The sequence below is a fragment of the Crocuta crocuta genome, unplaced genomic scaffold (assembly GCF_008692635.1).
Source record: "Crocuta crocuta isolate KB4526 unplaced genomic scaffold, BGI_CrCroc_1.0 scaffold10, whole genome shotgun sequence".
Taxonomy (NCBI): Eukaryota; Metazoa; Chordata; class Mammalia; order Carnivora; family Hyaenidae; genus Crocuta; species Crocuta crocuta.
In genome coordinates this window covers 5,836,624-5,863,966 of record NW_027527551.1, presented here as the reverse complement: position 1 = coordinate 5,863,966, position 27,343 = coordinate 5,836,624, and the positions used below count along the sequence as shown (strand labels likewise).

Below are 27,343 nucleotides of genomic sequence, written 5' to 3'. Positions count from 1 at the left end.
GGACAGCGGAATTGCAAACAAATCCCTCCCTCAACCATATACACCTAACCCTACTTTTGATTACTGCCTTGACTGATCCCATTAGAACTTTTCCCTAAGAAGTGAGAACACTGGTTCCATTCTACATTCCTTTAAAAAGTTCTATTTTCTCCTTTTAAAACAGGCCATGGATATGGGGTGTCTGGATGGCTCAGTTGGTTAAGCGTCCGACTTCGGCTCAGGTCATGATCTCATGGTTCATGGGTTCGAGCCCCGTGTCAAGGCTCTGTGATAACAACTCAGAGCCTAAAGCCTGCTTCGGGTTCTGTGTCTCCCTCATTCTCTGCTCCATCCCCACTCACACTCTGTCTCTATCTCCCAAAAATAAATGCACAAGAGTACATTTATTTTTCTCCATACCACTTTGCCCACAAAAATAAATTTTGTACTATTTCTTTGTACTCTTCCTGAGGTAAACATTCACAGCTATGTCCCAGACTTCTGTCTCATTTCGTGATCATCTCTACCAATCCAAGTTGCCTGTGTTCCTCTTCTTCAATCCCCAACAGAAACAGATTTAAATTTTCAGCCACTCACTACTTATGGTGATGTATAGGTAGGCAAGTTAAGTAACCCTCCTATATGACTCAGTTTTAGTTTTCTTATCTGTAAAATGGGTGCCTACTCCACACGGTCATTGTGAGGACTCAATAGGTTATTATGAGTAAAGAAAGCACTGAGAACAGTACACACAGAACATGTTTAATAAATCTTAGCTAGGATGATAAGGATACTCTTCCAAAATCTCCAGCTATGGCCATTCTTTCTTTCTTTTTATTGTTTTATTCATTTTGAGAAAGAGAGAGTGCACGGGAGCACATGTGCAAGCAAGGGGGAGGAGCCGAGAAAGGGAGAGAGAATCCCAAGCAGGCTCCATGCTGTCAGTGAGCCATAGCTATGGCCATTCCAAGTCCTTGTTATGCTAGGACTGTAAAAATTGGACCAACCAGTACGGAGAGACATTTGACAGTAATTGAATTTAAAACCACAAACACAGCCTTTTACCCTCCTTTAAGTCTACTTTTAGGAAGTCAGCCCACAATTCTATATTTACACTTGCACAGATATACACTACAAAGATCTTTTTCACTGCCCTGCTATTTGAATCAGCAAACAACAAAGTGAACAAATATATGGAAAGGGAGATGGTTGAATAAATTACTTTGTAGCAGTAACACAGAATGAAGTATAATTATGTAATGACATTCAAAATGGCCAAATATAGTATGGGGGTATGTTAAATGCCTCAGAATATGATTTCTCGTCTGTAGAAAAAACATGTACACTTAACATACAAACATTTCTGGAAATATATAGAAGAAAACTGAATAATGGCTACCTCTGGGTAGCAATAGAAAAGGTCTTTCACTTATAAACTGTTGTATAATTCAAACTTGTATTTTGCCAAGAACATGCAATCTTTACAGTTAAAATAGAAGCTCTAAAGCACTGTTATGTTCTGTTAGTAGAAGTGCTTTTTAAGGTGTTCTATGTAACCTGAAATGCATCAAGTCAACGAGATTCTGCAACATTTGGGATGTCTCTATTCTCTACATGTGGGGCACCCCCCTGCTCCCCACAGCAAATATTTAAAAACATTCTGCTTCTGTCTTCTCGTGGGATTTTCTATTTCTAAAACACACTACAACCCTAATATCAAATGTTTGTGTGGTGAAGTTTTATGATTTGGACCAAGATTTGTGTACTCAAAGGATCTTAAAATTGTTTAAATTTCCACACTTTCATATTTGTGTGCCAAACAATTTCTTAGTAGCGGCTAAAGTCTTTCATTGAGACTCAAAGCACAGTTCAAAAATTAAGTCTTTAAGAATAGCTTCTTTTGAAATGACCACAGGGCAAATTTTTAATAGGACCATTTCCCAAGTGATAATATGTAAGAACTGGTAGGGTTCTTCTTCAGTTTCAGATGCTGTTAGTAAGACCCAAAGTAGGCTGTACAAAGGTCAATTAATTGCCAAGGACATGTTCTGTGGTTGTTCACAAGACCACAAATCACAGGCTGAAGCAAAATGCACTTGGCCAACTAAAGCCATAAATCTTCACGTTCACTATTACAAACCCATGAGATTCTTAGACCATACTTGTGAAAGACATGGTCTTTCACTGTCTATAATGGCTAAAAATCCTCTAACAATGTGCACTAGTACAATCAACCCAACAATAGTAGAGACATATTAAGATTTAACTCAATGAACTTCAACAGCAGAAAGGCACTGTTTCAGTACGATACAGAGTAAAGTTCATTCTGGTCATTTTCATTATAGGCTAAAGGTAACTAACTACTAATGGAAGCTTGTTCCACTTATAAAGAAAATGCTACTAGAAATCATGTTAGCTGTGATTATGTATAGGATCAAGAAATCTTATCTCTGTTAATTATCAAAATTGTTACCTGTTGCATTAAATTGTCATTATTATTTTGATTTCACGGACCCAGCCCTATAGGCTGATGAATGAAATGGATGTTAAATAAATTTACTCGATACCTAGAAGTTTTACAGAATACTAACAAGAAAGGGGTAGACAGGCCAAAATATTTTATCCTATTAGGTATGACTCCCTGATGTGTGTGTCCTCTAAAAAACTCAAGTGGACAACAGGAAATGGGTGCCAAGGAACAGGTCCGAGGAGCAGGTAGGAGGGAAGATGGAAAAACATTGTGTGGAAGACCGTGCTAATAGCTTCTGCTAATGTTCCCTCCTGACTCAGTAACAGTGTCATCAGCATCTTTTCCTAAGACGGTGACAGCAAAGTGTGGAATAACCTGACAGACCAGGCGCTGGCCAACTTCTTCTGTACAGGACTGGAAAACAAATATTTCAGGCTTTGTAGACCACAGAATCTGTTGCAACTACTCGGTTTTGCCCCTGTACACTGTGAGAGCAGCTCCAACTATTGCTCAGATGAAGGACCACTGCCATGTTTCAATAACACTTTATTTACAAAAAAACAGTTAAGTGGCTGGATTTTGCCCATGGGCCATAGTTTGTCACCTCCTGTGCTAGAATAGGCCTGGCTCTCAAGACAGCAGGAGTGCATCACAGTTCTAACTTGGTCATCAATTTTTTTCCAGGTTTTTCTCCTCTCCTTCAAGCCACTCCATCTCCAGTAAACCCCCTAAGTTAGGATCAGCTCATAAAGTATGTGGAATTTGCCCAGTAACTTGTACTGTTTTCCAGTGAAGAGGCAGGACCTGCCATGCCTGAAAAGTCTACCTTCTTACCAAGCTCACTGCACCTTGAAAGTAGTTTAACCCTAATTTTTAAAATAGCATGGCATCGTGCGGTCTTTTAAATCCTGACTTCTGCCTCCAAATCGTTGTCTTATTTTTCTTTCACTGGGAAGAAAAGAACCAGCAGGTCCACAAACCTGGGTTCCCGAGACTATGGCTTTCCTCAGTCCTTCCTGCTGCCCTTCCCTGTAACCCCTATCAGTGGGCTAAGACTACACCCCACAAGTGAAACTTGCCAAAGGGAGGCCGTCGGTTCAAAAAATAATTCTTATGTTGTCACATTTCGAGACAGTCACGTGGTCCCTGGGAGTGCCAATCCTGGTTACATTTTTGGCCACTGCCACAATTACACATCAAGTGCATCTGCTGCCCAAATCCGGTTGGGCCCACACGAAGAATGATTACAGAACAGCGGCTTCTGCGTCTGCCAGGAAACCCAACACCTCCTCCTAAGCCTCAGAAAATCAGTCATTTTCTGGAAAGACTGGAGGGTGACTTGCAATAACAATGGCTTTCATATTTAGCACTTAGAACCAAGTCCGAGGAGATCTTCATCCCTATTTTTCCTGGTTCTGTAAAACATCTATATGTGTTTTAAGGAAAGTCATCATAATTATATAGTGAGGTCTCTGACTCTAGCGACACCCTAGTCCAAGTTTCCCCTCATAGAGGTCCCTCATATAAGGTCACCAGCAGGTGACTGACTGTATGTTCTCTGAGAGAAGGCTTCAAGGGGTCCAAGAACCATAACCTTCATTGATGGTTAGAAACTTCACCTCAAACTAAATTGACAGATGTCTCCTTGGAACTTCAAGCACTGTTGGCCTTAGTTTTGCCCTTGGGAACTGCATGGAAAAGTCCAATTTCTCCTATGAACAATAACCCTGCAAATATTTAAAACAATTTGAATAAAGCTATTATGTCCTCCCAAAGTCTTCTCTTTACCAAACGAAAAATTCTCCACTGGCTATATAGAGTAAGTTTATCTTCCTTAATTCCATCAGTTTATCACATCCTAATGTCCAATTTTTATAAAAATAACTCCAACAAATATATCTAAATTCCTATGAAAGGAATCTTCTTACATGCCACTGATGCATAACTCGAGACAGTTTCTACTAGGAGGGCATCTGGAAGATTTCTGACCAAAATATCTCCCAAAGATGACACAGAACAAGTTCTTGCTTTCCTGAAGGTTCACAACAAATAACAAATTTATGATTTAGAATGAAAGATCCAGGTCTCATGAAGCATAAACATCCATAGCTCTTGTTTTACTAAGTACACATATTGTAACACATTGGCCATAAACTCAATAATAAAAATAGGTCTTATTATAAGATTTAGGATGCTTTCTCTCTAAAACTAAATACAAGTTTACAGAATTAAAACTGGGTGAGTAGGACCTAGGGTCATTAGCTGTCAAGAAACTTTGTGGGAAGTTTAAGCCTCATGTAGAGCACTGGTTTTTAAGCCTCTGGATTACACTTAGAGTGTCATGGCTTCTCTCCTGTACATCACCCTTTCAAACATCATAGGAATTTCTTCCTTGTATGTGTGTGAAGTTTAACACCTCTTGACCCCCAAGCTCCACTCCTTCCCCTTCTTTGGTTTATGCATATCTAACAAAAAGCTTACTAGCATCGATAAACAATGCACATTTTCCCAGAGAGCCTCTTGCTATCATATCCTGTACTCCAGTGTAAAATATAATTAAAGATCTCAGCTCATTTAGATAAGCTACCACTTCTCTAATAATTCTTGGTGATGGACATTAAGGAGGACACTTACTTGGATGAACACTGGGTATTACATGTAAGTGATGAATCACTAGATTCTATTCCTGAAATTATTACACTATATTTTAACTAACTTGGAGTTAAATAAAAAAATAAAATTCTATATTGATAGAGGATAATTGTAAAATCATGGCATGAACTGATGTCAAAGATTTTGCTGAACTCATTAATAAATGAGGGAATAAGATGTTACAACAGATTCAAAAGAGAATCCAAAGAGCAAAGGCATTTACACATAATTATGTATGTGTAAATAGACACAAAAATGATCAACAGGACATAATTGCATTGCTACTGGTTTTTTTTTTTTTAAACAATTTTCAGATTTATTAAACAGCTCAAAGGTGGTCAAAAGTAAAGATCCCTCTGAAGAGTGCTATAGACGGAAGTCAGTACATTCTGCCTCTCCGCCCCTCCCCCCCGCCCCATTTCAATATAATAACTACAGTTTAGAGAATAACAGACACATGACTGGTACTTCCTAGTTGAAGAGGACTTGATCTACAGAGGTGTAATGTGGAAGCCAAGCTGCATGATTAACACTGCTCTAGGCTCCTCACACCTAAATTACCCAGGTGTTTAGGCTTGCTGAAAGCTCTTGCTCGAGAACACCTACCTATCCTGATCACTTCATCTCAATTCTGCGTTTCCAGTGTCTTGTCTTGGCTGTGTGGCATGGTTTCTGTGTGTCACTGAGTTTCTGACTTGAAACCACTGAGACCACTGTACCCTGTCCCCCTTATACTCACAGTTACACCTGGTCTTCTATCCTCCCCAGAAATTTGTTGGACGAAAGAAAGCCATACTTAGCCACTGGACCCCAATGCCATTTCAGAGTATCACGTAGCTTAACTTGAGAGCAGGGCTAATACTATACTGTTGAACACAGAGCTTCTCAAGGGCAGGATAGGAGCAGAATCCCTCTGCTCATCATGCCCCAAAATTCACAGTGCTGAACTCAATCATTGGCTTCTCTTCTCATTCATTTACTCACCCAATAAATATGTGTTGAGTTTTATAATGGCCGAGGCTCTATTCTAGGTGTTAGAATACATGAATAAAAGAACAAGCCTCCTGCTTTCCTTGTTAGGGATCCATGAATACAGGATATAGGAGACTTTTGGCACTGAGAGTTTCTTAGAGCATCACAAACTTCTGACAATAGGTTCTCAGTTATGACAAGTATAGCTACAAAGAACTGTACCCATTTGTATACTTCACTCCCTTTTCTCATCATGATAAAAAGAAACAATCCAATACTATTAACTCTGCTGCCTTTTCACTAATCTCCAGTCTTCACTAATGTGTCTTCTAACTTCACTAATGTGTCTTCTAACTTCATTAATGTGTCTTCTAACTTCAAAATAAAAATCAAATGTAGGCATTCCTAAGCTCAACTGGGAAAAATGCTTTGAAGCATTTCTTAATAGCACAAAATGTTATATTAGTATTCTTAAAATTTTTTTTAATTTATTTATTTATTTATTTTTTAAAATTTATTTTTGAAAGAGAGACAGAGCATGAGCAGCAGAGGGGCAGAAAGAGAGGAAGACAGAGAATGTGAAACAGATTCCAGGCTCTGAGCTGTCAGCATTGAGCCTTACATGGGGTTCAAACTCATGATTTCTGAGATCATGAGCTGAGCCCAAGTCAGACACTTAACCAACTGAACTACCCAGGTGCCCCACATTAGTATTTGTATATATCACAAACTTTACTTACACTAATAAAAATGATCAAATATTTCTGAATGAGCTGAAATGAAACACTGCCCATTAAAAATTAGGCTTATGTGGGGCGCCTCGGTGGCTCAATCGGTTGAGCATCTGACTTCGGCTCAGGTCATGATCCCACAGTTTGTGAGTTCCAGTTTCACATCAGGCTCTGTGCGGACAGCTCAGCGCCTGGAGCCTGCTTTGGATTCTGTGTCTCCCTCTCTCTCTGCTCCTCCCCTGCTCCCTCTCTTTCTCTCTCTCCTTCAAAAATAAACATTAAAAAAAATTTTTTTTAAGTTAGGCTTGTGCTACTTCTCAGCCATCTGCCATTTTGTTCTCCCCAAAATCACAAACCCCAGAAAAGCAAGAAAAGAGTGACACTTTATAGAGATCTTGCCTCTGTTCGAGGACAGCAGCAATGGAAGAGAGAAGACTAACAATATAACTTCAAGAGTAAAGAGACCAACAGCATTTCTGAAAGAGCTCAGGGGATCAGTCTGTTCCAACACCCTGTTCTTTTCCTGAAAAAGCCTCGGCTGACTTTACAGAACCCAAATCTTCAAAGTCATATGCTACAGGATGCTGGGGGGGGAAGCACATTTAATGTGCTGATATAAGTAAGAAAATATCCAGAATCCTTACCTAGAACTAAAAAGCAGAGACTTTACAGTCCACTTCCTAAACTACAAGACATTTATTTTAACAAGTCATTGCTTTGGCAAAGCACTTCACAGCATGGAATATGACTGGAGTCTAAAAATCTCAATCAGTATAACTTCAACATCTGAAGCCAATTTCAGATGACAATTCCCCCTCATTTTCATGGCAAAGAAAAAGAAACATTCTCCAAATTATTATTTTCAGAAATGATACAAGCCCACATTTCCCTGTTGCTTAGGACACAAAGGCATACAATGACATAAAACAAATTACTTCTATGTGGTTTGTTAAGAGTCAAGTCTTTGACCCACATGCCACTCTGGAGTACTACAGATTCAGGTACAATTCAGTCCAGCTGGTTGGTAAATTAGCATGTTCGGACACACATCACCAAACCCGTATGCAGTGTGGAAATCCAATCAGTGGTGTCAATGGCCTTTGTTGCCTCACATCTTGCTACCAGATTTGCTGCTACCAGACCAGCCTTTCAGAATGTCGTAAAGCAGGTTTTGATGTTCTGTAACCTGCTCTTGGGAAAACAATCAAAGTGTGTTTATGATTTGCAATATAATGCTGAACACGAGGCTATAAAGAGAGGGCTTTGCAAAACAGTAATTAAACTAAGAAGAGAATCAGGGGAAACAGTAAGCCCATCAAGGCATATTCCATTCAGAGAAGCATGCTCAGGCTCAGGAGCTCAGGCTCAGGACAACTGTGAAAAATGCTAGGACAGGATTAATTGTCCCCTAGAAGGGGAGTCATAACCATATTTCTGATTTTAAGTGATCATTTACTTTATAGCATACTATTGAATTAATGACAGAATTGTTGGCAGAAGAAATCAAAAAAGAAAAGCATCAGCTGGAAGATGTCACCATCTAAGAAATGCCTAAATGTGAGGACATGGAGAAGTACATCTTAGAAACTCAGAACACATAATGTGTTTTTCCTTACAGAGGAAGACAGATAAAAAGATACTATCTGGAGACTGCTTAAGGCAAGTGTTGCTCCCGTACTGTGTTGAAGAACAACAAGAGAATTTAAGACACTGTAATTTAAAGTTGGTATTCTTTAGTACACGTTCTACTGTAACCCATTTCCAGTTCCACAAATTACTGGGTTCCTGGAGTGTAAGGAATTTGGAGAACCCCGAATTACAAGTATTAGCAGTATGTTCTACGTGACACTAGAAGCTCAAAGTTTCTTGCTATTTCATGAGGGGGTGAAGCTCCGAGATGCACCAAACATAATATGGATTCAAAAGCATTAGATGCACCAGCACTATTAATGAAATGAATAAAATAAATACACATATAGGAGAATCTCACGGAAAGTGGTTCTTGTTCTTTGATTCCTCTTCTAAAGTGGATACTTCCTGGGGTGCCTGGGTGGCTCAGTCAGTTAAGCATCCGACTTCAGCTTAGGTCATGATCTCATGGTTCGTGAGTTCGAGCCCCACATCAGGCTCTGTGCTGACAGCTAGCTCAGCACCTGGAGCCTGTCTTCGGATTCTGTATCTCCCTCTGTCTCTGACCCTCCCCTGCTCATGCTGTCTCTGACTCTCAAAAATAAATAAAAAAACATTAAAAAAATTTTTTTTTAAATAAAGTGGATACTTTCTTCTACTGATGTCTTTCACAGACTTATCTCCAGGAGATGGTGAAATGAGGCAGGCTTGGCATATTGGTTCTATGAAAGTAGGTGCTATAGCACTTAAGAGAGTCTGCAGAAAACCGAGGAGAGACCCAGGTGGGGTGAGAGGGAAGCATGGAATATGATACTTCGGTCCAACTGTAATCTAGGAGCGAGAGGAGCCCTCAAAGGCAAGGATGGGAAAATTTGCCATTCTCCCAACATGTGTCATGGCAGACATTGCTAACTGATTGCCACACTATTTTTTTTTTTAATATTTTTATTGATTTCTAGGAGAGAGAGAGACAGCGTGAGCAGGGGAGGGAGAGAGAGAGAGGGAGTCACAGACTGAAACAGGCTCCAGGCTCTGAGCTGGCAGTCAGCACAGAGCCCAACGCGGGGGTCGAACCCGCGAACCGCGAGATCATGACCTAAGCGAAAGTTGGACGCTTAACCGACTAAGCCCCCCAGGCCCCCCTGCCACACTATTCTTACTGAATCCATTCAAAACCTCTGGATGTTTCTTAAACTGCTCCAGGCTTCAACTCCCAACTGTTCTGAGTTGGTAATCAAGGTAAACCTTTTTGCCAACTCTGCTTGAGGTTATTCACAGTGCACTCTGTCAACCAGGGAAAGAGGCCACAGTACTAAGGAATACTGAAACAAAGGATGTGCATCAGTGTAGAGTATCTCTCATGCTGTTTGTCCCTAAGGGACTCAATGAGCTGGTGATAATCAGAAAGGGCAGCTCATATTGGACTCTCAGATGTGAGATAGTGATATCCTTTCCATCAGAGGTACAGCAATCACTGAGACACTCAATGGATAATTCTATACCCGTAGATGGCAGAATTTGGGAAGTGAAATGGGCCTGTGCCCGTGTGCTCCAATACACACAGGCATGGGGTTCAAAGAGCGTCACACAGACACATTTAGCACCTTGGTTTCACCACAGCACTGTTGACAAGTACTCTATGGCAAAGATTGAGAGCTCCAAGATAGTCATGTACTCCTAACTCTGCAATCAACACACGACAGAATCTGTTCTGTACCAGAGCTGTCAAAAGCGAGCTGTCAAAAGGAATCTGCTTAAGAATTAAGGTTTAGAGGCCAAAGATAGCTGCTCTATGGCAGTTGAGAACCATTGCCCTCCCGGGGATTCCATGCAAACCCAAAGCACACATCTTTTCCAGAGACTGGAGATGCAGTAGGAATGTTCTCTCCATAGTGTAGCACCGACACAGGCATAAGTGACAAACACAGAATGAAAGCTGGGAGAGTTGCTTCTCCAGCCCCCATTCCAGGGGGAAAATAGAGCTCCACAGGACAAGCAACTCCCACTCTCTTCCTGACTCTACATTCACTGATTTGTCCAACCAAGATAGCTTACTTTTCCCCAGCTCTATACTGCTCTTACTTTGTTTGGGTGATAATGATTATAAGTAAATGCAAATACAGGGTCATTCTCTCCCCCCTCTTCCAGCGTGGTGTTTCTTATTTACAGGGAAAGCAAGGCCTTGGATAACAAGGTGTTACTGCAGCAATGCAAGTATGAGGAAGCACAAAGGAGAGATGGTATGCACAAAGCAGATACATACCCACTGTTTTTACAATGCTGTCAAGAACCAAGCAGAGTATTTACAGACTGAAGAATCAATAATCCCCAGGGCGCCTGGGTGGCTCAGCTCGTTAAGCACATGACTTTGGCTCAGGTCATGATCTCACAGCTCGTAGGTTCAAGCCCCGTACTGGGCTCTGTGCTGACAACTCAGAGCCTGGAGCCTGCTTCAGATTCCGTGTATCCCTTTCTCTGCATCTCCTCTGCTCACATTCTGTCTCTCTCCCTCTCAAAGATAAATAAACATTAAAAAAAAAAAAAAATCAACAATCCCCATATCCAGGAACTCACTTATACCTAGAAACTAGTTCAGAATTCAGGCATGGAGGATAGACACACAGCAATTATACATCTCAATTTCTTAACATTCAAAGGAATCAAAGAGTCTAAGAAAGGAAAGGAGAGAGGCTTTCACATTTTTTTTTTACAGACGTTCAAGATAAAGGTACTCTGGTGAGAGGAAGAAAGAAGCCAATTGTGGCATTTCCAGACACATCCTGCCTGCCTGCCTGCTTGTGCACGTGTCCTCCACCTGCACCTGGGCTGTCATCCATCAGGGAAGTGGCCGAGGCCTCAGAGGGACTTCCTGTGTTGGGTGATAGCATACATATATCAGTCAAGAGCCTGCTAAAGATGGAAACACACTTTGCCTGGGTCTGGGACGGAGGTCTAGAGAAGAGGGAGAGTGAACCACACACAGAGCAGTTTCCTTTGTAGTCAAATCAAATAAACATAATGCTGAGTGAACTGTCCATTTTTATATACTTGTAACACTTTGTACTTTTGTTAGGCTTTATGGGTATTTGAGTGGAAGGCTTTTCATTTTCCAAACCTTGGCTGCTTCTTCTTTAAATGAGCACTTTCTACTTCAGTAATTTTTACTTCAGTTTAATTTGTTAAGGCATATTGGCGAAAACTGAATGACAGCTTCTTGTATCTGAAACATTCAAACTTGAGTAAAGTGATCAATCAGGACAACAAAATAAGAGTTCTCGTCCCTCAGGGGGGTACCAATCCCTCAGGTGGTTGGCAACTCATTTGCTGGAGGTATAAATTATTATGACAATTTTGGAGACCAATTAAAGGTGGAAATGTTCATAGCCAGTAATTACATGTCCTGGTGTTTATCACAGAAAAATTCTTGACACATGCACAAGGGTGCTCATTGTCATATTTTTTTTAAAAAATAATGAAAAACTGCAAGTAAGCATTATCCAAAGGGGTGTAAAATAATTAAACTGTGGTGTGTTCATGTGATGAAACATAATATTGCAGTTAAAATGAAGAACTACCATATAGTGTCTATGAATATATACATGCAGAATAAAGTTATAAATACATGTGCAAGGAAAGGGAAACATGTACCACCTCCAGAATAGGTCACCTTGGGCCTCAGCTATATTTATGTTTCCTTTCTTTTTAAAAAATCCATGGTGGGCATTGAGGAGGGCACTTGTTGGGATGAGCACTGGGTGTTGTATGTAAGCAATCAATTACGGGAATCTACCCCCAAAACAAGAGCACACTGTATGCACGGTATGTTAGCCAACTTGACAGTAAATTATATTTTAAAAAATAAATAAGATTTAAAAACCCATGGTGATTATGATAAAATGTCAGCAGTTATTGAACATAGGTGTTCATTATATTCTGTACTTCCTTGTATATTTAAAATTTAACAAGAAAAATCAAATCACTAACCAGGATATAGTAGTTTATCCCATGAGTGGAAGGGAAAGTTACCAGAAATGTGTTAGTTTTCTTTTCAGAAATTTTAGAGAATACCAATTTATCGGAACCCAGAATGTATGCTCTGGTAATTAGGTTTAAGATTTCTAGCAGTAATGGCATCTGCTAAAATATTCTTTTCAAAGCATTTTTAGCATTTTTTAAATGTTTATTTTTGAGAGACAGAGAGAAACAGAGTGCAAGTGGGGGGGGATGGAGAGAGGGGGAGGGAGAGAGACAGACAGACAGACAGACAGACAATCTGAAGCAGGCTCCAGGCTCTGAGCGGTCAGCACAAAGCCCAATGCAGGGCTTGAACTCACAAATGGTGAGATCATGAACTGAGCTGAAGTCAGACACTTAACCAACTGAGCCACTTGGGTATCCCTAAAACATTCTTTTATTAACGCCTTGATGCTGAAGTTTTGTTTTGTTAGATGAGTTTTGGAACTTACTCAGCTAGAATGCACTACTGAATTATAATGCTGCAACTCTGCACAAAGTTCATTGTAGAACAGGGCACGTGGAACTCCAGCTCACTTCAACCCAATAAACCACTGATTGTAAAGCTCACTTGCTTAGTGGAACCTCTTGGTGTTGTGTCCTATAATAGGGTTTTCCCCCATTCCAAAACATAGCAGTAGTAACTGTTTTCATCTAAAAATATTTTTAGTCTTATTTCAAAAACAGAAGATATTTTTCAACCCCTTGCCTTTTCTAAGCAGCAAAAGAAAGGATTTTATTTAAAACCTGGCTCGAGCCACACACATCCCCATTTCCCAGAGATCGGCGGGTGTTCACAACTGCTTGCCCAGCAAGCCCAACTATGGGAGCATCTTCAGGGACTGAAGCACTGCTGTGGCCAGGTGGGTGAGAAGTGGAGCAGAGTTTAACATTCTCAGGGTCCCAATCTTCCCAAACATCAATTAAGGGTGCTCCTGATACCAGATTCAGAGCTCCACCCAGGAGCTTAGAAATTACACGTTGATCGCCACTGCCCTAGTTCTGACACAAAAGGGGCCTTCTGCCAATTTTTGGTGCTAACAGTGAAGACCTTCTTGGTTTCTTCCCTTATCTATAATTTATCCTCCTAACTTACTATTTCTGCCTCCAAAAGTTTCTGTGGTCCAACTAATAAGACAGAGGGCTTTTAAAATCTTCACTACTATTCTGTGAAAACCAGTATTGTTAAGAATATGGACATGAGTCCCAGACTAGCATGAGTGTGGACAAGCAGAAAGTGAGTCCATTCTACTATTTTGATCGCAGTCACCATTACTGACATTGACAGTGTCAACAACTGTCATCACCATGCCCCAAGCTCTCTGGTAACTCTGAAATCATATTATCTCAATTTTCACAACCACACTATGAAGTTGATCTCATTATACAGAGCAGAGAGAAATCAGAAGGGTTCAGAAATACCCCCTAGTAAACTGTATCCTTCCTTCTTTGGTCACCCTTCAGATAGCCTTTAACTATGAAAGGCCATTTTCTCATAGCCGTTACTTGCCTTCTACTTCTCTTAGAAAAAATAGTGTCAATCACATTACAAAAACAGTTTAGAACAATTATGAGGGGCAAACATGATTTAGGAAGCTTGTAGGCAGATCCCTTGACCAAAAGGCTTTTGGAGATAATCCACCCAAGGGAAGTCCTTTTACTGGCAAAGCCTGAAAAACAGAGGCCTGTACTGAACCAGAATGTAAAACCCCAATGGAAGACTACAGAACTTGTCCACGATATTTTAGACTTGTTCACTTCTACAAGCACCGGGGAAGATAGATATGTTTTCGTTCATCTTATGGGCAAGTTTGCTTATTGCTCTCTTTATCTATGAAGCCGGGCACCTACCGGGCGGCAATGCAGAACTATGAGCTCAGGACCATTCTGGATACCTCAAGACAGGGGTGGTAGTAGGCATCACTGGAATGGCAGAACTGGTTAATACGAGGAGGGAAATAACACCCCAAACTGATAGTATTGAACAGAGGGATTATAGGAATAGGAGTCACATAAATACTCATGAACCAATCACCCTTTATTAGAACACAACACTGGTTTAAGGGCTGCCAGAGGCAGAGGGTCCTTGAATTTTCTACTCCAGATCTACAATTTGGTGTTCATTTTGATAGCCCTGGTTTTTGCAATTAAGAGAAAATAAAAAACGGGGAGGCTGGGTGGCTCAGTTTGTCGAGCATCTGACTCTTGATTTTGGCTCAGGTAATGATCTCATGGTTCCTGAGTTTGAGCCCCGAGTCAGTCAGGCTCCGCTAATGCAGAGCCTGCTTGAGATTTTTTCTTTCTTTCTCTCTCTGTCCCTCCTCTGGTCTCTCTCTCCCCAAAATAAACAAATATTTTTTTTTTAAAATAAATGAAAATAAAGAAAGGAAATGGGTCATTAGCTTTGAGATTATACTCCTTAGGGAAGAAAGGACAAGGAGAAACACGGCTTCAGTGGGTTTCTGGGCAGAAAACAGAGGAAATCTGACCAGGGCTATGATCACCATGTTTTCACAGTCACTGCCTAAATAGATAAATGGTACTGAAAACCCTTGGGTGGTTTACAGATTCACTTTTGTTTTAGTGTCACAAAGAAAGAGTTAAAAAAAAAAAAAAAAAAAGAGGAGATGTAGGGAGGGGGGAAAACAGTCCCTGAGCTAGACAAAGTAAGAAAAAAAAAAAGCAGGGTTGCCTTGACAACACAAGCACTGGTTGCATTTTAAATAATATTTATTTTTTCCTCCTAATTTCAATACAAGTATGTGGTGGCTTTGTAATGCTCGAGTTGGCTAGAAATGAACGATGTCCTTTCTTGTAGGTTTCTGGGTACGGAAAGCCGCAGAGAGAGGCTCTCACAGGAGGTACAGAGGGCAGAGGCGAAGCAGCCGCCATTTTGTTCTTCATACTGGTCTTTTATCGCTGGCTCACCTACTTGGTGTGGAATAGCGGGAGGGTCTGCAACTGCCCCACCTTCCCCTGGAGCCTCCCTCAGCTTCTCCGGGGCCAGGTGTGTGTGTGCAGAGCTCCATGACTAATGGTCCAGGCTTCTGCATGACACCCACACCAGGGCCAGAGGTGGAGAGAACCGACACGGGCTTCAGCGTGTCCCGGTGGGCTCCAGCCTATCCTTGCTCTCTCCCAGTTACATCCACCTTCTTTCCGAACTGCCTGCTCCAGAACATGAAGCTTCCGTGACAGAAACAAAGACAACAGCCTGACGACAAGTGCTCAGCCAGCCTCCATGCTTCTGTCAGGGTGACTCTCTTAGCTCTGTGTCTCCCCCAGTAGTCCTGCTTCTCTGACGGAAACCTGACCGATACAAAATACAGTGTATGCACATTTTGAAAAGAGCAATTTTATTTTTACAACTGGAAAAAAGAAAACATACTCCTACGTAAGAGGGAGAATAATGCACTGTAGAAAATTTGGGAAATATCTTTACAAAGAAAAAAAGGAAGTCACCCACAGTCCCACCAAACAATGGTTTCTGTCTGCTTACCTCTATACTCTTGCAAACTTTTGATTCTACCAATTAGAGTTTTATACCTTTTTTAACACCGTATATGCTGAGCAGTTTCTCAGGTCATTAAAATTTCTTTGATAACCTGACTTTTTTTTTTTTGATGACATGACTTTTCAATAGCTACAAGATACTGTCAGGATTATGTACTGTAATGTAACCATCTTCTTTTAAGTTGGTTACAATCATGAGCTTTCAGGGGTAACGCTGCCAAGAGCTACCTCACGTATAGGTATCTGCTTGCATTTCTCATCACTTCTGTGGGAACCAATACCTAGAAGAGGAGTATTTCAGGCTCTGAATACATATTATCAAACGGTTTTGGTCACCATCTTCAGGTCAGTCGGCATCTCACACTTCGGCCAATGTGCAAAATATTTATCAACCAGTATAGCATGGGTGTCAGTGAATCAGAACCAATAATGCAAGGTGGGAACAGGGTCCTGGAGCCGTCTGTTATGTCATGCCAGGACTTAACCCTTGAGTCCTTGAATCATGGGAGAAAACTGGTGGACCCTTGGGAGAAGAGTCAGGCTGTCACGGAGATTTTTACTGGGAGGGCTTGAGGCAGCCACTATTTACCAGCTGGAAGTTGGCAGTATTTTGACAAGATATAATAGTTTCACTGGGGTATGCCCCATGACTATCAGCTCATGTTAGAGTTTCTACCTGACTTTCTCTTCTCCAGGCTGAACAAACCTCAGTTATTTCAGTCTTCCCCTGCCGCCCCAGTGTCTTCTTTTTTCAAAAGCTTAAGCCTCTCTACAAATTTCCTAACAAGCTCTACAAACTGTGTTTAGTGAAGATCAATTGGATTAGGCCAACAGTCTGAAGTTGACCTTTTCAGTATTGGAAAAGGGACAAAGAACAAAGTACAAACCAAGAGGGAAAATAGACAGTGAATGTGAACATCGCTCAACTACTGAAAAAGGAGCCAGTTTCTAGAAGACAGGACAAAAGCAGACAGTGTCGGGATTCTCACTGGTGGAGGCACTAGGGGGGTCAGAGTGGTCAAGGAGCTGCTGAGTCACACACATCTACCCCTGAAGTCTAGTGGCTCCTTCCTCTGTGCCCCAGAGCCTGTTTTCTTACCCTATTACTGAGCTTATGACAAGACTTGGCAACTATTTGATTTTATCTACTTCTCCTACCAGGATCATCCACTCCAGGAAATCTGACGTATTTGTTTAATCATCCTCTGAATTTAGCCAAGAGTCTGACCTACAGAAAGTACTCCATACACATCAGGTGAGTCACAAACCAGCTTGTCCCTCACCAATTGAATTGCTTCATGGAGTGAAGATACTTAAAACTTGTTGTTAGTGGTTCGGTCTGGCATTATATGCAATTATATTCCCTTTCAGAGCTGGGGAATTATGTAGATTAAGGCAGAGAGTTTCAGAGCCTTCAGAACCTGGAGATGCCCACTGGCCTCCAGCTAATGTGCTTCCCTCATTTTCTTTAGAGAAGCAGAGGGGGAAAGACAGCCCAATCTTATTTCTGATCACTTCTACTACTGCCTCTTTCTTAAACCGCTTAGCACTTAGGAGTACAAATGCCAACTGGAATCCATTATCAGGTGAAAACTCAATGGCAGGAAACCAATCCAAGTACTTCTTAAGAAATCTAGAAACATACTGAAATCGAGCTCTTTCCCTTTTCCTGACTCCCTCTCTCAAATCTTGACAGCTAAGAAAGTGAGTGCCTGAAAACCCAGAGTTCACTTTACTATATATTTAAACAACTACCATAAAGGAGGGATACCCAGCTTCTCTTCCTTCTCAAGTCTTCCAGGTTCAGTGCCCAACCACTGCTTCCCATCCCAGCCTTCCCACAGGAGCCTCTTGGTAGGATCCCGGAAACAACAATGGGGTGAACTACCATTTCGCCTCCTAGTTTTATACCTAGTTTGTATGACAGCTGTGCAGAAAACTGATGGTTCCTTTGGTCTTAATTCCACCACTTCAGCCTATATTCCTTTGAACGCATGAGGGCCTCTGCTCTCAAGGAACTGAAACTGCACCCTGGCGACTGTGCACAACGCAACTTTCATCTTTCTGTGTGTGTGGCAAAATAATTGCTTTTTGTGGGGAAGAGTGGGGAAGTGACCCAATTAGGATATGCAAACCGAATGAAGGGAGTTGAATGCAAAGTAGCAGCTGAATTTTCTGCCACTTTTCCTAGAGGTCTCCAAAGCGTACCTAGCACCAGGTCAGCACCTTGCACAAATCACAACGGCACTGAAGCCGGGTCAGGCAAGATTCTTAAAGGATTTAATAGAACTACAGTCAAACACACACTCAGCAGTGCAGTAAAATTTCACCTTCTCCATAGAAGACCCAAAAAGATGCAGAAATGCAATATGGAGAACCCAAAGCCATTTACTTAAGCCGTGGCTTTAGAGATTGGACACAAAAGGAGGGAAATTGGTGCACTCATCAAATCCTGATCTTTGCCTCAAATACCTGATGACACTACAGCTAACAGTGTTCAGCGCCATTCGCCTACTTTGTAAATGCTGAAGCTCAAGGAGGGGGAGCAAGTATTTTTTGGATACTTATCAGGACTGGTTAAGTGACACAACTTGCACAGTAGCTCCTGTGAAGAACTGCAATTAAAGATCTCTGCGGGTGCCGGTAAGATCGCTGCTGCCATGACACAGTGTACACACCATTTTATTCTCTCCTCCCCGAAGCCCTCTCCTTGCTTTTCCCAGGGTTTAAAAATCATGTTAACAATAAGCAAATACAGCATGGCCAGATGCCTTTCGTGGTCAGATGGTTCATTGTTTAAAAAGTTTCAGTTTAAAATCCAAAAGATTGTTAACAGATGCAGTTTCTGGCGAGAGACTGGGAAAAACCTCACTTAAACAAAAGAGTATGTTGTGATTGGAACTAAAAAGGGAATTACCTTTAAAGATAAGAACCACAAACATTTCCTATTTGAAAATATCTCCAGCCCCACCAACAGGACCCTTCTTTGGTCCTTTCACAGAAGTGAAAATAATTGGACAGTGGACTGCTGGTATGACAAACCATGGCTGCTCAACCAGTCCGGCCATTCTCCCAGACTTGTTTGGACTTCCAACAAGGCCACAACATCCATCTCTTACTCTCCCCCAGATTACTCAATTAGGCAAGTCTCCAATTAATTTCTTTCCAATTCTTTTAGCCCCAGAAATACTTTTGCTGCTATCGTTTTGGCTCTGGAAATGGGTTTTCAACTGGAGACTTAGATAGAGACAAGTGTGAGAAATGAACACAGAGTCTGATAAGCAGACAGATGCTGTTGGGACACAAGTCACTATTGAGTGGAAAAGAGCCACTTGGCTGAGTAAGGCCTGGCCCCATCCTCAGTTCCCAGTCTCATTTGCCTGCACAACTGCTGTGCACTTTAACACAGAAAGCCATCTTTTCACCAACTCATGTGTCTGTTTCTGTTGGCTTTCATGGGCCCTTACTCTATGGCTTCACTATGTGTGAGAACGTCTGTTATGTGCTGGGTTCTAATCTTGAAAGATGGAAAATCTAAAGAGCCATGGGTATGTAGCTTTCCCTTGGCCTCAGAAATGGACATGGTTTGGCTTGCTGATGACAAGCCTGATTTGAAAAGGCGACCAAAGATATGGTCCAAGGAAAACAATCTGTCCTTAGCAATAAAGATGGCCACCATGGGCTCCACTTTGAGAATGAGCAAACTGTCTGTTAGGAGATCACATATGAAGAGAGGTAAACATACCCTTTTCACACTTAGATTTTTGTGTTCTCTCATTCATTGTATTATTGCCGTATTTATTACAGTGCCCCAAAAAGGTCAGTTTCAGATCCATCACATAGTACACATAACAGTCTGAGAAGCGCTAATTAAGAAAAACCTAAATTTAGCAATACTTTCATCCGTTTTTTAAAAACCATTTTTAAGTTTCTTTATTTTGAGGGAGTGTGAATGCACGAGTTGGGGAGGGGCAGAGAGAGCGGGAGAAAGAGAATCCCAAGCAGGCTCCTCACTGTCAGCATGGAGCCTGATGTGGGGCTCGAACTCAAAAACCACGAGACTGGGACCTGAGCTGAAGTCAGGCGCTTAACCAATTGAGCCACCCAGGCTCCTCTACCATTCATTTTAAAGTGAGGCAGATCTATAGCCCCACAGGAATCCCTGAAGACTTAAAACGGCTTTCCCACTCAGCCACTACTTGGCTGTCATGTAAGGAAGCCAGGCTGTAGGAATGAAGCTTACAGGAGAACCACATTTCCAGAGATCTGTGCAGTCTGGCTAGGTACTAGTAGGAAGGGCCCATCTATCAAGAAATGGGATTCTGAGGCCAGTGGCCATATCCATATCTATCCTCCTACAAAAACGCAACCTCACCATGTGCACATGAGACAGGGTTTGCAAGGGGATTTGATAGGCCTGGAAATTGAAAAATGAGCAGCAGCTGCAAGTCCAAGGTCATTACTATCCTCCAGGATTTGCCTTTTCTAATCTAAGGGGCAGTAGTTTCCATGATTAACTTTCAATTGCTGTCAAGGGTGTAATAAAATCTGGGAAAGAAGAAAACTTTCCCCTCAGTAAGCTGCTCCCATTTTCTTGCCCTTTCCTTTCCTCCAGTGTATATTCTCAATTCCCACTTCATATTGTTTCCTAATTTTGAGAAAAAACTCTGCACTTGGATGAGCCAAGATAGACAATGAGGCACTTGAAGATTTGTTCTTCTCAGTTCTAGGGGGCAGGTCTTAAGATGGCTGTGTGAGAAGTTCCCTTGTTTTCAAAGACCATACAATACCATCACTTTCACAACTGAACACATTTTAATTTCAAAATTCTTTCCCAGTGTATTATATCTGTTCCCTGAGCCATGGCAATCAGTTCAATAAAAGAGAGACAGAACAAAGAAGAGGACACAGTCTTCACAAACACATCGCCCTGGTTACTACTGGATTAGGAATCTTTAGGACTATGACTTGGTCTGATCTGGAAAGCAGCTCAGAAAATCATACAGAGAGGTTAGCACTGGACACATCTCTCTGCAAAGGCCCCCGGAACCAAACCCCACACGTAGTTTTATCAGCTGTAACTGCTCAGGTGGAAAACAAATTGTGCTTTGAATTTTTCTTGACAGCTCAGTATAACACTTGTGACAGCTTAGTGCTTTGCTCCTCATACGCTCATTTCAACGTGTCCAATGCTGGAGTTACAAAGATGAGTTAAGACATGGTGCCTCGCCCCAGAGGCACAAAGTCTGGCTGGGGAAGGGCACATGCAGGCTCACTACCGCAGACATGCTCCCGGAAGGTTAGCACGGCAAGCATACAAGGCAGCAAAGGGGCGGTGGTGCTCAGAGGCACTCACATGGGCAAATGGAGGTCTCACAGCACACACCAGTCACATAGGAAAAGGTTGCTCTGACTGATATTGTGTCTTGAGAAGAAACTGGACTGCTACCGCTTGTTCTTATTTCCTTGTGGCAACAGTGAGTGACTCAAGTGCCCACTGTCTGATACAGAGAGGTAACATTTCTCCTAGGTGCTAGCCTGCCCTTCCTGCTTACCCCACTGTGATTCAAGTTTCTACTGAACAGAAGAAAAAAGTGGCAAAAGATGGCCATGAACTTGATTGGTTCCAAAAATGGGGTGGGCACAGTCTCAGAATTTGCCACGGGGCTAAAAGATGGCAGAATGAACTTTATTGCAGGAGATACAGTCCATGTGGTGATGCTTAGCACCATCAGAGCGGATATCCATTCTCCCCTTTTCCAAAGGTAACAGAACCCAGAATAAGGACTGATTTCCTTGCAGCTGGGGCCCTGTACCAGTGGGCTGTGAGGGAATTCAGGTGGAGGACTCCTCAGACATGTCCCTAAGAGCGGAGGTGGGGAAGTTTGTGCTTTCCTCCATCCTTAGTTTGGAATAGGAAATGGCCTGATGGCCACCTTGGACCCATGAGAATGAGGCCACACCTTAGAGACACTGAAATGGAAAGTTGCTAGAAGGTGGGAACAGAGGACTGAGACCCCAGAATACTAGTCCTAACCTACCGAAATACCAACTTCTATGTAAAGAACAGGGGGAGAATTCGGTCTTGGTGTAAGCCTATAGTATTTTGGGTCTCAGTTGTACAAGACTATGAATAGCAGGTACAGGTATGGGCGATATGAGAACATGTCCAATAAAGTGTCGATAAAAACAACATCCAAGGCATCAGCACTTTGCCGCATGTAGCAACAAGGCCATGATCTGGTTTCTACATTATAAAGAGCTGTCTCAATTCTGGTGGTAAAACGGGAAAGCAAAGGGAATCAAAAATGATAATTTTCCAGTTAACCATCAACACAATGAACTTCTTACCTTTTTCTTGCTACAGTATATTTGCCATTTCTTCTCAGCTGGAAGTGCAAACATAGCTTCCCTGTGTTTGTCTGTCAGGTCAAGTTCATCCTGAGAAGAAAAATAATAGTTAGTATTTCACAGATTAAATGTCATTCCTATAGGAGAGGTTATCATGGATTATTACAGACAGGGGAAGAAAAAGAAACCAACACATAATTCAATGAACTTGGAAAAGACCAAGACTGTAAGGTGTATGTTGCCACCGTTAAAAAGCACGTCCCTAGCATGGGGCTGAGTATCAAGCATGGCAAGAAGGACAAGGCTCAGCCCTACACTTACTGAAGGGTGTGGGAAAGTGAGCTGAGCACAGACAGAATCNAGTAAAGGCCATCGGAGCTCCTGAGTTTGGAAGGATTACTAATGTTAAAGATGAGGGCTTGCTGGGAGTGGCTCCACCAACACTGAGTATCAGGCTGGACGTGAAGAACTTGGACATGACAAGGAGAGGAATGAAACAGCACCCAAGGCAGGGGTGCAAGAACAGACTAGGTGTGTTTGGGGGACAGCAACCAGCTTGGCTGAAGCACCAGAAATATGCAAAGAATCATCGCATAGAAGGTTTGGGAAGTAGGAAGTGATCAGTTTGTGAGGAGTCTTTTTTTTTTTTTTTTTATCGTTTTTTTTTTTTTTTTGGCTCATATCTTTGCTNTTTTTTTTTTTTTTTGTAATGTCTATTTATTTATTTTGAGAGAGAGAGAGAGAGAGAGAGAGAGAGAAAATGAGAGAGAATGAGAATCCCAAGCAGGCTCCACACTGTCAGCACAGAGCCTGATATGGGGTTCAAACTCATGAAACATGAGATTATGACCTGAGCAGAAACTAACAGTTGGATGCTTAACCAACTGAGCCACTGAGATGCCCCATGAAAAGTCTTAAATGCCAGAACAAGTTTATTCTCTGGACGAAGGAGAGCCAACGAAGGCTGTGAGCAAGGGCATGGCATCTTCATTGCCACAAGCCCCACTAACATGTATTCGGTGCAGGCATTTTCTCAGTTCCCACAACATCTCGGAGTTCCACTTATTATTACATCCTTGTAATAACAATGCCTGTCCTAATACAGCTGGGGGAAATTTGGGTGGGAGATGGGGTAAGGATCGTGCTCCAGACCACACACCTGTATGGAGCTGGTTTTCAGCCCACAGCTGTCAGAGTCCAGAGCCCAGACTCAGCCTGTCAGATCAGTGTCTGGAAACATTAATTTTACAGTGGAGTGCAGCTTAGACTGGACACTAAGGGGGAGCAATTTACAAACATCCATAACTAATGAATAACAACAATAGGATAATAAATATAAAGTGCTTAGAGAGAAGTTCTTGGCATTTAATAGTAACTCAATCATCCCTGGTCTGTATTACAGGCATTGAACAAACGTCTGGTACATTTTTGTCACCACAGGGAAAGTTATCTAGTTGAGAGACTGGTGGGTGTAAGACACATAAAAAGATGCTGTAAGTTAAGGCACAATAAGGTTTAGATCCCTGAGGAGTATAAACTCATCCCCTGTCTGAATGCCATTGGTATTTATCTGCAATTCTGCCACTTGTAGACACTAGCTTCATATCTCATACTTCTACCTCCATTTATCATCAAGCCCTGTTACTTCTTTCTTGAAAAGTATCATTATTTTTTAAGTTTATTTTTTATTTACTTTGAGAGAGAGNATAATTGATGACATGGTGCTCCAACCCACAAACAGATATCACAACCTGAGATGAAACCAAGAGTCAGATGCTTAACAGACTGAGCCACCCAGGTACCCCAATATTTCTTTTTTAAAATTTCCAATGAAACCACCCAAACTTATACTCTAACAACTGCTCCCTTGGCTCCTGGCAATCACCTGCCCACTTCTCCTTGTCTTTCCAATCCTTCCAATGGCACATCCAGAATTCATTAAAGCAGTGGTACTTAAGCCTGAGAGACCATCAGAATCACCTGGAGGACTCCTTAAATCCTTGGTCACTCAGTGGTAGGGACTGAGGCGGTAGGAGAAAGTGTGAAAATGTGAATGTCTAAAAAGTTTCCCTGTGGTGCTGATGCTGCTGGCCCAGGGACCACATTTTTAAACCACTGCCTTAAAAAGAGAGCTCCTGTGCTGTCTTGAGCTCCCAGTTCAAAAAACTTCATTAGTTCCACATGCCTACAAAATTAATTACATATTCCTCAGCTCACCTTCGAGGTCTTCCGCTTATAACCCCCAACTGACTTTGCCAGGCTTGCTTCTGGTTATCCCTTCTGCCTGGTTCTGTGAACCCTACACCTCCAGGGTCTAGCACTCTGGGCTCGATACCTGGACACAGTAGTACTAGCTTCCTGGGGGAAGTTCTTAATCTCATTAAGCTCTACTTCCTCATCTCCAGGATGGGCCTATCATTTCTCCTGCAGGGCTATTATGAAGATTAGAAATATCAGCTAAATATGGAATAATGCTTGGCATGGCGGGGGGAGGTGGGGTGAGTTGCCACAGTATTGTTATTTCTCTTGTCATTTAAACACAAATCAGGTGCTATTTTCTTTTAAGAGCAAGGTAAACAGTTTGGTCACTTAAATACACACCCACATACTATTATACCCTAACCACAAGAAACTAGTTAAGAATTTTAGCAATGAACAACCAGGGAAGGAACAAAAGGTATTTACAGCAAATTCCATTATGAGGAAACATGCTAAAAATGTTAAAATTTTGGCATGCAACTCATATGTGAAGTGAGTATTTTTCTTACTTTCTTCCTTGTTTAGTTTCCTATAAGTCATATCTGCTCTCACCTGTTGATGAATGGGGAAAATAGTGACATCAAGCACTTTACAATGTTCACGGGTTTTGGGCCGGGAGACGGGGGGAGATATAGGGGGTGGTCAGGTCGGTTATCCAAACAGGTGGATAATATGGTGCCTAGCTTGGGGAGAAGGTTTGTGATCTGTGAGAGAAAACAGCACTCCTCACATTGCATCCTTTACTACACTACGGCACTGTGTTTTTGCCAACTGAGCAGAGATGTGAAGAAACACATGAGTCCTAAAACCTACAGATTCACAGCAAAGAGTATTCATATTACTATATTTTGCTGTTAGAGGTAGAAAAATGCTTCCATGGTTTTGAGACACACAAATGACCAATTCTGACTTGAGAGAACACAGTTGCATTGGACTTAGAAGCAGACGGTTTTACGCAAGAAGACAATTTCCATAAAATAAAAAATGAACTGCTTAGGGTCTCTGGATATAATTTTGGATTAAAGAAAAAAAAACAGGGAAGAAATAAATACTAGTAACAGTAACAGCTAACAATTATTGAGCACATTCTGTGTGCTTAGTAGTGCTGTTTTCTGTGAATTAATTTAATTTTCACAACAACCCTATAAAATGGGTACTGTTCCCCCATTTTCCAGGAAATGGAATCACAGAAAAATTAAATAGCTTGCTGAAGGTAACCAAGCTAGAAAAGGGTGGAGAAGGAACTTAAGTCTACGTACGGAGCCCACGTTCCTAACCACTAGACTGTACATTCTGTTGATCATTCAACAGGTAGGTAAAATCATGGCACTGATGCAAATGTGAAAATGTATCCATCCGCTGCACTCACAGCCTACTAAACGTCTGTCAGCAGAGAGAGGAAGATGTTGCTATCAGACGCCCCCGAGCTCCAGGCCTGGCCCTATGGGTCATGCAACCTTGGACAAGTGACTTAACCTCTAAACTTCAGTTTCTTCACCTGGAAAATGAGAACAACAATCTATATCTGAGAGGGTCCTCTTACGGATTCATTCATGCAGCCAACAACTTGTTTTCAGGGTTTCTTAAATGCCAGGCATTATGCTAGGTCAAGTAACAAAAAAGTATCACAGAGCTCATATTCTTAAGGGAGAAGGGAAATCAAATGATCACATGAACTGAAGTATGATTGCACAGGATGCTGAGATCTGACAGTCCACTCGTGCAGAAAGGTAGAGCTGTGAAGGGCTGTCCCAAGGAAGTGAGGTGAAAGATCTGATGAATAAGAACAAATAGGTAAAAAGCACAGGAGACAGTGAATAGTAGCCTTTAAGGACACTATGAACTCGGGTCTTTCTCTTAAGAGCAACCAAAGGTCATTGGCAGATTCTGAGTAAGAATGACATAGATTAAATTAGGTAATGACTGGGAGTGCCTAAGCACAATGTCCAGAGTGTAATAAGACCCCCACCCTTCCATTCCAAAAGTATCTCTGCTCTGACTCATTCCATTTTAATAATATGGCTGAACCAAGCATGTGAAACTCTTACAAGACTATTACAGCCTTAGAGATCAATCAACACTCGCTGTCCTACCCGTTCCAGGACCATGGCCAGACATTAGAAAGAATACAAAGATGAATAACAGACCCTGATTTCATGGAATTTAAGAATCTAGTTAGGAAGACAAAGATGATAGAAAGCTTCAATGGTTCCCTTTCTTTTCAGGATCAAGTCCAAAATTCCTCAGGAGGTAGGTAGAGGCCCTCTGTGATATACTGACTTGTGTCCTCTCCTTCTCTTCCTCTTCCTCCTCCTCCTCCTCCTCCACCACCACCTGCCACTTTTCAGCAGATCTGATCACAAGTTGCCCACTTCTGAAAGTTTTGCCTATGCCATTCCTTTTTTTTTTTTTTTCCCAGAGAGCCCTTCTCACCATTTCTAAGGAGCAGTCCTATTCATCTAAGCTTTTATAAGGTGTCAACTATTCCCCTCCAGATAGCCCACCCTCACTTTCCTGGAAAGGGCAGCTCGTCTATTTTCACCTGTCCTTACAGCATTCATCACATTGCTACTGTTATGTTATTGGCATGTCTGACTCCCATTCTGGACTCATTCCCAGAGGACAGGAACTGAATTTGTTCTATTCATCTTTGCTATTAATTTAGTAATTATTGTTCCCAAAACAATACCTGACATAGCTGGGTTCTCCACCCCACCACCCCCAAAAAAGTAATGTGAGGGAAGCTGAGGAAGCTTGGAGGAAGAGAAGGAAG

The 27,343-nt window shown here is 41.8% G+C and overlaps 1 protein-coding gene across 1 annotated transcript in view; it reads right to left on the bottom strand.

The window, feature by feature from the left end:
* The window catches only part of DAAM1 (dishevelled associated activator of morphogenesis 1), a 173,547-nt gene that overhangs the window by 59,728 nt on the left and 86,476 nt on the right, over positions 1-27,343 (bottom strand). The window contains exon 3 of the mRNA XM_077768810.1: positions 22,312-22,401. Within this exon, the coding sequence (XP_077624936.1) occupies positions 22,312-22,401 (90 nt within the window). The remainder of the gene's footprint in view (positions 1-22,311; positions 22,402-27,343) is intronic.